We start from the raw sequence: 11,122 nt of genomic DNA, 5'->3' as shown, positions 1-11,122 counted from the left end.
TAAGAGTGCGACTTTGGACATAGGAGGACCTTCATATCCCACCCACATAAAATCGTTGTCTTTCTCTCTTTTCTTCATTGGTTTTCTTTTCTTGGTGTTCTTCTTTCTTTTGTTCATTGGTTTTCTTCTTTTGGTGTTGTGAGAGAGAAAGAGTGCCTGGTTCTTAACTGAGACTCTATGTAAAAAGACTAGTTTGCTGTTCCATTACCAGTACAGTTAATGGGGTTCTTAGTCAAATAGATTTAATCCGTGGCCGAGTCGAGTCAACCGTAATGTAGTGCAAACAAAATCCAAACAATGTGGAGCCCCTCCTTCCTTTAACCGCAGGGTACTCATCCATGGGCACCAAACATGCACTAGCCAACCAATTAGTCGAGTCTTGATCTGGCATCGTCTTTAAATAGTCAATCAACGTGAAGGTGCACAGGCTTGTGCATGTAACCCGCATTTTTGAAGACACTGCTGGTTATTCGAAGGCTCTGTTCTTCTTAGAACGTTGAGAGCGAGAGAGAGAGAGAGAGAGAGATAATTTTGGATAAGATGATGGACGTACATGGTTTCTTCTTTCTGCTCTGCTGTGCTGCCGTGCTCTTACTGGGAGGAGCACAAACAGGTATTCATGCTCTCTTCTTAAATCGAGTCTTTCTCATCAGCTGAAGGACTCTCGTGCTAATATAGTTATCTAGACAAATTATGGCCAGAACTTTCTGTGAACAGGCGAACAAGGAATCTTTTACTGGCAATTCCTTCTGTTCTTCCTGCAGAAATAATCTTGTTCCTTAGATAATATAAGATAAGTCCTTTTGGAAGGGTAGATCCTCATATGCTTGACCAAGACCACTACTGTATACAGCACAAGCTTGGTGTTTCCATACCAAATAACTTTCATTGCCATTCTATGCCCTTTTCAACTTTAATTAAGAAATAAAATTGTAGTCGCCTTATGGCAGCCGTTGTAGTGTTTTATACTACATTTAGTTCTCATCTATCTGTTTTTTTTATTTCTAAAAGGTCGTTCGTATATTTACCTTTATTGAAAGTATTTACAGGTTGAACAGAAAATTTACCGTTCCCAGTTATAATTGGCGTGCTTTTTCTTAAAAAAAACAAAAATAAAATAAAATTACCGTTTAAAACTTAAAAAACGAGTTTTTTTGAAAAACGTTAAAAACAAAAAAACACTTTTGTTGGTGTTCTCTTCCTTTTTTTCATTTTTTCATATTTTTTTAATGTCAAACAGTTTTTTTTTTTTCATTTTTTTATTTGTTACACATCTATTTATTTTTCAATGTTTATTAGTTTCTCACTTATTATATTTTCTTTCATTTTAGATTTTTTAAATTTTTAAAAATTTACCATATTTTACTTTTTCTTTCTAGTTCACCATGTTATACTTAAAAAAAATCTCACAGCTTAAAACTCCAAAACATTATTTATGACTATGCTTTCAATTGCAGTTATTATGTTTAAGCACCTGATTTTGCAAGTGGAGACTTGCGACAGTTGATCTTGACATTGGCCCATTAGTTTTTTCAAGACATTTCTGTAAAGAGGAATAGACCTTGTGTAAGGTTTTTGGTTCAGCCTCTGTGCCGTGCCAATGATTACGAGTGAAATTTTTTCGTGCTGGATTTATTTGGACTAGTCGCTTTCCCACTGGCGTTTTAAACGGTAACATATTATTGTGTGACCAACCACTGCTCTCAGACGTGTTTAATTCTGATTTCGACGAAGGTAGTATTTAAATTTTTGAAAGGTTATATTAGTTCAGATATAGATTTTATACCTAATCTGATAGCCTATGTGCACAATTTGGTGGCAGGGTTTATCAGCATCGACTGTGGACTAAGCGAGACTCACAGTTACATTAACTCCTATGACAACCTCACCTATGTGTCCGACGACGGGTTCATTGACAGCGGAGTGAATGGTCGGATTGATCCCACCACCAGCATCGGGAAAGGCTCCAACGAAGCATACTACACGGTGAGGTCCTTCCCAAACTACAAAAGAAACTGCTATCAGCTGCCGGCGACCGTTGGCACAAAGTATATCCTCCGGGCTGCCTTCCTGTACGGCAACTATGACCGCCTCAATACAATACCAAGCTTCGACCTCTATTTTGGTGCGGACTTCTGGGACACTGTGAACCTGACTTCTAACGATCAATCGTTCCGGCCAGAGTTGGTCGTCCAAGCAGAGTCAAACTATCTGTTTGTGTGCCTCGTGAACACAGGACGTGGAATACCTTTCATTTCTGGTTTGAAGCTCCGGCCACTCAATCCTGACATGTATGCCCCTGCCAATAGCTCGCTCTCTCTTGCTTTGAAAACAGTCAAGCGAGTAGACGTTGGAGCCAATAATTATACTGTGTGAGTAGTTCTTAACTTGCTCCTTTTCTCCCCTTCAAATAGCAATTTTTGGGTTGATTATTGAAGCGTAAATCTTAAATCCGAGCTGTTTCAATTTAGTTGTGATGGATAGATGTCTTCCATATGGTTCTGTACAACAGCGTCGAAGAAAAAGAAAGATATATGTAAATTCAATTACCATACATAATTGTGTTGCATAATTGTTCAGTATAAGATTGGGTTAAAAAAATTCACAAAAATCTATAACAAGAATGTAACTTTAATTTGAATTTATAACAAATTAACCATCGTTTATTTAATAACTAGGAACTCATGAATTTTCAAGGGAAGTTGTCAAAATGCCACACAGTAACAGAAGTGTTAAGCTTTGATATAGAATAACAAAACTAAGCGCGCTTCTCAAAAGCAATTCAGATATGGGTAATTCTTTACAAAAATTACTTTGGTCATTTTACATGATATGTTATATAGTAGTTACTGTTACTATTTGGTTCTTCGAGAATTTCTCCCAAAAACCAAATGCCTGTTTGTTTATTAGGTATAAAAAATGAGTGGTGATTTGTGTTATTTCTCCTAATGCTAGGTGTGTTCTTGTAATTAAATGAAAAGAAAGAACTGCTACAATGATCACATGAGTGTCCTGTATCCGGTAAGATATACTTTTCAAATGTTCTGGAATTTTGTATCGTTGAAATTTTCAGGACTTATGAGATTGTTTAAGAATTAAAATTTGGGTTTTGCTCCGGGTAGCTCACGTCTATTTGGCTAAAATTTTGGAAAATATATGTTTTCTCGGCATAATCTAACGTTCTAGATGTAAATTACTGAATGCGGCAGGTACCCGGACGACCGCTTTGATCGCATATGGGAGCCAAACTACAACAGTTATGGGACTCCCTACAGCACAAATGAAACAGTGAGCGAGTCTGGCGACCCAATGTTTGGGATGCCGTCGGTCGTCATGCAAACTGCTGTCTATTCGAAGGATAAGATCTTGGTCAACTGGCCTGGGGGAGTTGACGACAGCTTCTACCTCTACTTAGAGTTCGCCGACATAGTGCGACCGGTTGGGCGCCAACCGAGGCAGATGCAGGTTCAAATGAACGGTCAGGACTGGGGTGATCCTGTCGATGTTCACCCCTTCCGCAGCAATGTCTCCTACTCAACTAGTCCTGAAACTGCCTCCCAGTACTCATTCTCCATACGATCGGTCAATACTTCAGACGAGGGCGCAGTCCTCAACTCCTTCGAGGTCTACAAAGCGCTTACAGTCGCGCGTTCTGCAACCGATGCTCGAGAAGGTAGATGATCTTAACATTTTGCTTTTATTACTTCCTCTTGGAAACAGGAGTACACAGTAAGCATACAGTAGCATACACACATTTTGGTGTAAGGGAACCGATTAATGAGTGTAAAATCAAAAGGCAGGTATCCACTATTTTGTATTACCCTTCGGCGATTACTCGCATAAAGTTTGGATATATCACTGAATACAAATCAAAAGTCTTGTGAAATATTTCAAGAATGGAACTCAAACGTAACCTGATGTACGTAAGTCTTCTTTAATGTGTGATTCCTTACATTGCGTTCCCTAAAAGTGGTGCTTTTATTTTTTTCCCTTCTTTTTTCTAACGGCATAATATGATTTAAGGTACTGTTTTCTTACTTTTGGTTGAAGTTTTCTGACATGCAGATTCAGGCCTTAGCCCTAAGAGGCGGAACAAAAGTTCAAACTCGGGGAAATTCAACGCCGAACAAACGCTTGGGACTTTTCCTGTAAATATTGTCTCAAAAACTACTATTAATCTATATCACCAGTTTTTCTAAATGGTTGTCGCACCCGTGGACATTGGTGCTAGTGCTGGTGTTTTTCCGACACAGCACATTCGGTTCGGTCAGCCAAACCAAGTCAAAACTGAAAATTTTAAGTGTACATATAACTAAACTATCTTTAATACAAAAAAATTATATATAAATATAAATACATAAGGTTACTAAACAGTTAAATAAATGTAACAAATGATATATATATATATATATATATATATATATATATATATATTCATTGCCCCACCCACACCTAATTTTTTTTAAAAAGTTCCTCCAACATCATCCACACCAGCACCAACACCCACACCCTGCACTCAGGTGACGTTGCTCTTATTATGGGATTGAATTGGTCCCAAAAACTTCATTTGAGAAATAAATAAGTTATTACATGGTTAACTCCATGCAAATTGAGACACTTCTCGATCTATGAAACTGCTTTGCTGATTCTAACTGGGAATAAAGTTTTGCCCGGATTTTTTAAGTGATAATTTACACATTTGTGATTTTGTTCTCCTTTCTTAAATTGTCCATTCTCCATGTGTGCAGTTAATGCTCTTCAGGCAATCAAAGAGTTCTATAACCTTAAGAAAAACTGGAGGGGAGATCCTTGTCTTCCTGTTCCCCCTTGGGATGGTTTGACCTGTGACAATGCTTCGACACCACGAATATTGACTTTGTGAGACTTCCGCTTGTTTTCTGACTAGTTGTTACTATGCTTTTCTTGGAAAGTAATGTACCATAAGATATTTCATTTGCAGGGATCTCTCTAACAGTGAGCTGAATGGTACTATTGCTCAACAAATTTCCGAACTGACAGCGCTTAAAACATTGTGAGTCTGTCAAAGACTAGTTAGCTACTTTAATTTCGAACTCTTTACGTTTGTGGCCTCAATTAACTTCATTACCGCCATTGTTGTTGCTTGCAAATTCATTCTTCGTTTAGGAACTTGTCAAGGAACAACCTGAAGGGGGAAGTGCCAGAATTTCTGCAAGACCTCCAAAATTTGAACAACATGTGAGAAACGTCTTTAGCTTAAAATGGTGCGCTTGTAAAATTCTTACTACTCATGAAACATTTGGTGTGCAAATCCAGTGACCTGTCGACCAACGATCTCTCTGGATCAATCCCTCCTGGCTTGCGGCAAAAAAATAAGACGGGAGTAATCATATTAAGGTTTGCAGAAACTTGAAAAAAGAATAATGCCATAAGTTTGTCTTCCGTCCAGTAATGCTGACAAGATCATATTTTCTTCGTTTTTTTTCATCATTGAAGCATTGATGGCAATCCTCAGATTTGTGAAGAAAATCAATGCGACCAAGATGAAAAGGGCAGGAAGCTGCATTTAATTGTGATTCCCGCTGTGGTATCTCTTGTTGTTGCAACCGCAATTCTTCTATTGGTGGTCACTGTAGTGATCAAGCAAAGAAAACAGGGTGAGTTGCTCTTTTAACCTGCAAGTACTTAGCATGCATAGATAAATATATCAGAATCTGTCTCTCTCTCTCTCTCTATATATATATATATATATATATGTATATATATATATATATTGCACGACACGGATGAAAGTAATTCTCAGCTTCGCAATTATTCTAACCGAAAATATGCTTAGGACTGCATATGAAAACAAATTAACTTGTTGAGTTCACTTTGTGAATGGAAGAAACACATTTTTTGTGATGCCAAATGGGATCTAGTTATAGACCAATTCTGCCATACTTCTAAGACAGAGCTAGTTTATAACACATGGAATTGATCAAGTTCAGAGGTGGAAGGAGATATATAAATTCAATCAAGGTAATTTGTTCTCCACCTTTTGAATTGAATCTCATCACTGCTGGTCCAGTAAATTAGAAGGTCAATTTGCTTACATATAAATTGAACAATACTATGTTCATGCCCATATTCTAAGCTACATCACATTCTACAATACTTTCTACATTTCTGACATAGCTATGCCAGGGAAAGGCAGACGTCCTAAAGACAACAAAGAAATGGTTGACAGTCTTCCGGGACAACATGCAGGATTGGGATCCGGCAAAAGTGGCACTTTCACTTACTCTCAAGTGGTGGAGATGACGAATAACTTTGAGAAAGTTATTGGTAGAGGAGGGTTCGGCACTGTCTTCTATGGACGTCTCAAAGATGGAAGCGAAGTCGCAGTTAAGAAACTGTCCTCAAGACTTGTTGAACGAGGAACTAAGGAATTTGCTGCTGAGGTTTGTATGGTGACAACAATATATTAGGATAAAAGCAGTGGGAGCACTCACAAACTATAGGCCAACAGTAAGTCCTTACATGTGCCTGCAGGTTAAGATGCTGATGCAAGTTCACTATAAATATTTAACCCAATTTGTTGGGTACTGTGATGATGAAAAAGAGTTGATCCTCATTTACGAGTACATGTCTAATGGAAATCTTCAGAAACTAATTTCAGGTATGTCCACAAGTGCTTGCTCTGGTTCATATTTTTATGACTAAAAACTAGTATTGACAGGCCACCTACAGTTTATCATATCATATGTGATCATTTTCAAAAATCAAAGTACTCTGTTCTGGCATTTTATCATTTAATGTGCTCCTGGGGTGCTTGACATGTGTTGAGAACCAAACGAATCAGTTTTACGGTTTTCAAAAATCTCAAGCACAGTATCTTTTACAGAAGAAACGGCTGCTGCATTGAACTGGCAACAACGGTTGAACATAGCTTTGGATGCAGCAAAAGGTTAGCGCCTGATCTTTTCTGAATAATGTCATCTTTCTTTTACTTGGTTTGATCCCAGTCTTCAAACTTTCATACTGTCCAAATACTTAAAATGGATACAACTTGGAGATGCAGGTCTGGAATACTTGCATTCAGGATGTACACCGGCATTCATTCACAGGGATGTGAAGTCGAGCAACATTCTAGTCAATGAGAAATTTGAAGCAAAGGTTGCAGATTTTGGGCTGTCAAAGGCTGTTGTCTCAGATGAGGTTACACATATTACAACTGCTGTTGCTGGCACAGCTGGGTATCTAGACCCTGAGTATGTTACTGACCTTTTGAAAGCAAGTTTCATTTTGTCAGTCAGCAGTGCACTGAATCTTTTGGGCGGCCTATTTAAATCAAGGTTTACATCAACCATGAAATGTCTTAAGTGCAGTTCCTAGATTATTCTGCTAAACCAAAGATAATGCTCCATAACTAGCTTATAGTCACTTTCAACTTTAAATAAGAGCAAAGTCCTTGAGAGGCTACTGAACATGTCCAATTTGATGTAAGAATCCATCATGGTCTGGTTTGTGCAGGTTCCCCAGAACACTAAGAGGACAATTACGTATAATTTTTAAGAATGTAGATTGCCTTATATTTGGTAACTGGGAAATTGATCATAGAACAAACTCATTAGCTGAGCTCTTCATTCTATACTGTTCACAAACATGGGAGATGGAACCCTTTGAATACTTGTGTTTCTGCAACACGATCCTATTATTTTATTTTTTCTTGTTCCCCCAATCCTTCAGTAGGATGAAGGATTAATTTCATTAAAATGACTTGATCGCTAAAATTTTTTCTGTATTTAGGTATTGTTACACCAACCAAGTTACTGAGAAGAGTGATGTGTATGGATTTGGGGTTGTCCTGTTTGAGCTCATTACTGGCCGATCTGCCATATCAACTAATTGCAACGGAGAAAGAGTCCCACTAGTTAAACTTGTTCGTCCAGAACTTATGAGAAAGGACATCAAAGTTATTATTGATCCCAGACTACAAGGTCAATGCGATATCAACTCCATACGCATGGTTGCGGAGACGGCAATGACATGCACTGAGGAGAAGTCGGTCATAAGGCCTACTATGACAGAAGTTGTGGCTCACTTGAAAGAAGCCATGGAGATCGAGAGATCTAGAAAGACAAGTGGAAGCGGGAAAAAGTGGGCATTCTCCGCATATTCATCATCATTCGGCAAAACATCATCAAGTGCTACTCGTACATCGAACGCGGATTCAAACATTTATCCATCTGCAAGGTAAATTAAGACGGTCATCCACATGATAAATTGTATCAACAAGTTGCTATTGTGATATCCTTGCACTAAAATCTTCACTATTTTCCATGTCGTATGTGAATTGCTTACCGTGTTGATTATGTCAATCGTTTTTTTCTACTACAATTATTTGGGGAATTTCGAAGATATATGTGTGGCCTAATCCTGGCCTTGTGTAGCGTATTGGGAGGGCTCTCTTAGTTTCTTCCTTGCCTTCGGGAGAAACCCTAGTACTGGAATGTCATCCTCCATTGTCATTGTAGGCTTGGGGAGCTGCGATAAATATGGGTGTTTATACGAAAGTTTCATAAACAGTTCAATTTCTTAATTGTTTTTCTCTCTCCTCTCAATCCTTGGAGGGTTTATCTGCACCTCTTGACCAGCAAACTACTCCAGTGACGAGCGACACATTGGAGGCTGAGGAGAAAACTCAACACCATGGACAGGAGGATTGTGGGATGTTCATCTTGGTTTCCACCAACGACGGTTATTAAATATGTCCAATTGATGCCCGAAAAACGACTTACTCTCGCTCTACAGGGACGTTCTTAGTGAATTCAATCAATGATATTGACAGATGATTGAAAAAGCAAAAGCAGATGATCTTTATTTAACATTTGGGTCAAGAGCAGTTATTGATTAAGAGATTAAAGAAGCAAAACTTGGTGGCTTTATCATCAATAGAAAATCCATGTATAGCTGTTTTTTGCAGCAGTATGTCTAATCATTTGGATGACAAGAATGTAAGTCGAAAGGAACTTGCGTAGACTTTTTGTAATAATAAATGAACAATCTGTAACAAAAAATTCTTGTTTTTAACAAGGATATATCATTTCTGCAAAATTGTGGTGTTAATAGGACTTGTTGCAGTGAGGAAATGTACAATATTTGAAGAAGAAGTTGCCGACGGGTTTAGGAACTGAGTCGTTATTATTGTTAAAATTCCTCAAGTTTAGAGAAAGTAAAGAAGTATTTGGCACATTGAAGGGAAGCAATGTTCAATATATGTTTAATGTGAGCTTTGGTGTGAGTTACAATTGAATTATGGTTATTTAATTTAGTAGTTTCACAGAAAAGACATGTGAAAATAAAGTAGTTCTTTAAATAAGAAGTTTTATATTTTAATAAGCATAAATGTGCGACATAATTATAGGTAGATGAAGAGATTTGGTGGCCTATAAATAAATTATGTATAGAGGTACTTGTCATGGAGAGAAATGAAATGGCGCTTGCGTTTGTGAGTTTTAGCATCTTGTAGCGTTGGTCCTCCCTTTTGAGAATTCCTTGTCAGCTCAGCGTCCAACATTGACATACCGTCATTTTTTGTGATTGAACTTCTTAAAATTTGGTTGTTCTAAAAAATGGCAGAAAGGGAAGGTGGAAAAGGTCTCGAGACTTCCAGTCTCATAGCCTTTTTAGCGCTATTCACGCGCTGTCTAGTAGATGGTCAAGGACACAATGAACGAGAGACAAGTGGCCACTGGCCCTCCCATGTTTTTAAAGGTTAAAAGTGCTAGTATTTAAAATTTATGAAAATTGCCTCCCTCCTTTATAAAGTTTCTGGAAACTACGAATCGCGGAGGAGCTCCGATGGAAGCTCCTAATTGAATCTTTTCCGTTTTTAGGCAATATTGCAATTTTCTCTTTCTTTAAAGGAATCGCCATGCCACCTCTTTATCTTTTTTTCGTTATTTTTCATATTTCGTCCATTCCAATTGTAATAACTGACAAATATTTAGAATTTTTTAAAACTTTCTTGCCTGTAGCAGTTTTGTAGAGTTTTCTTAAATATTTTAATATTTATAGTAGTATTTATAGTAGCCAGTAGATTTCACGCCTGCGGCTTAAAATACATAACCTATCAATTTTTTTCTCACGGTTAGGGATGTCAACTTATCAGATCGAGTATCCAATCTATTAAAAAATTAGATATATTAAAAAGCCCGATCAGATTTTGATTTAACAAATAACATCTAAGAGAATTCCGATTTCGATCGTATATATGTGCAAGATTAGATTCAAATCAGATTTAGTTTTAAATAAATATCCAATACTCTAACATTTTGAAAATCAGACTTATTCAGTTCACATTTGTATTGGAATATAACTGTAAAAATCAGATTCTGATCAAATTCAGGGATATGACTTTTCTTTGTATATATTCGAATCCAAATATGTGAATTATCCAAAAAATAGAAGCGGTTAAGTAATCTTTGTTATTGAGAGAAAGATTGCCAGTAGTTCATTATTGATACTCAAGTCAAAAAGGGTTGACCGCTGTTAGTCTCAATGGCTTTGTTATTATTAAAAATACAAAGACTGCGTTATAGCAGAGAGCACAGGCAGAGAGGCAGCGCTTAATTTAGGGTATGATCGACAAGGCAGTACCATTTCACAAAGGATGAGGTGATGCTGATCAGGGACCTTCGGTTTGCCAAATTGGAACATATGTAACTATTAGATTATATCCGCTGGATGCTACTTATTTTGATTTTAATACAAAAATTATAAAACCATATCCATTTTTCAAAAAATCCTACGACATATCTGCGTCCAAAAATGAATCTGAAATTTAGTGCCCTCTTTATATGGCGGATTGTATTACAAGAACTGAAACATCAAAAGTTTCAAGCTTTATTGATGTTTCTTAACACATTGCACACACGTACGCATAATGCAGACACTATGACATATGAATTGTGTGTGTGAAGGAGCAAAGTTAGGTTGTTCACAAGCATAAGCGATTTTGTTTGAATTTATTTCCCGTGCATGGTAATACATTCATTTCGATATATAAGCAAATCTGATATCTACGTTTGATGCATGCCTGAGAAAGATCTTACCTGCTTTAATTTTGTAGTTTGAAAAATGAATGTATCACAATATA

General features: G+C 37.3%; 1 protein-coding gene across 1 annotated transcript; it reads left to right on the top strand.

Moving 5' to 3' along the window:
- Positions 1–448: 448 nt before the first annotated feature.
- LOC116255961 (putative leucine-rich repeat receptor-like protein kinase At2g19210) lies at positions 449–8,850 on the top strand. The gene is made up of 14 exons (XM_050078514.1): positions 449–613; positions 1,823–2,372; positions 3,210–3,673; positions 4,749–4,878; positions 4,961–5,032; positions 5,146–5,217; positions 5,296–5,376; positions 5,476–5,636; positions 6,166–6,422; positions 6,514–6,640; positions 6,866–6,928; positions 7,043–7,232; positions 7,771–8,217; positions 8,619–8,850. The coding sequence occupies exons 1-14, from the start codon at positions 541–543 to the stop codon at positions 8,632–8,634; spliced, it is 2,703 nt and encodes a 900-aa protein (XP_049934471.1). The 5' UTR covers positions 449–540; the 3' UTR covers positions 8,635–8,850.
- The last annotated feature ends 2,272 nt before the right edge of the window (positions 8,851–11,122 follow it).

The sequence above is a fragment of the Nymphaea colorata genome, chromosome 6 (genome assembly GCF_008831285.2).
Source record: "Nymphaea colorata isolate Beijing-Zhang1983 chromosome 6, ASM883128v2, whole genome shotgun sequence".
Taxonomy (NCBI): Eukaryota; Viridiplantae; Streptophyta; class Magnoliopsida; order Nymphaeales; family Nymphaeaceae; genus Nymphaea; species Nymphaea colorata.
This window is presented reverse-complemented; position numbering and strand designations above follow the sequence as displayed.

Excerpts from the sequence above, each read along its gene's own strand:
- LOC116255961 (XM_050078514.1), top strand. The coding sequence starts at position 541 with ATGATGGACGTACATGGTTTCTTCTTTCTGCTCTGCTGTGCTGCCGTG. Across the intron at positions 614-1,822 it reads ACTGGGAGGAGCACAAACAG|GGTTTATCAGCATCGACTGT; the intron begins GTATTCATGCTC and ends ATTTGGTGGCAG. Across the intron at positions 4,879-4,960 it reads ACACCACGAATATTGACTTT|GGATCTCTCTAACAGTGAGC; the intron begins GTGAGACTTCCG and ends TTTCATTTGCAG.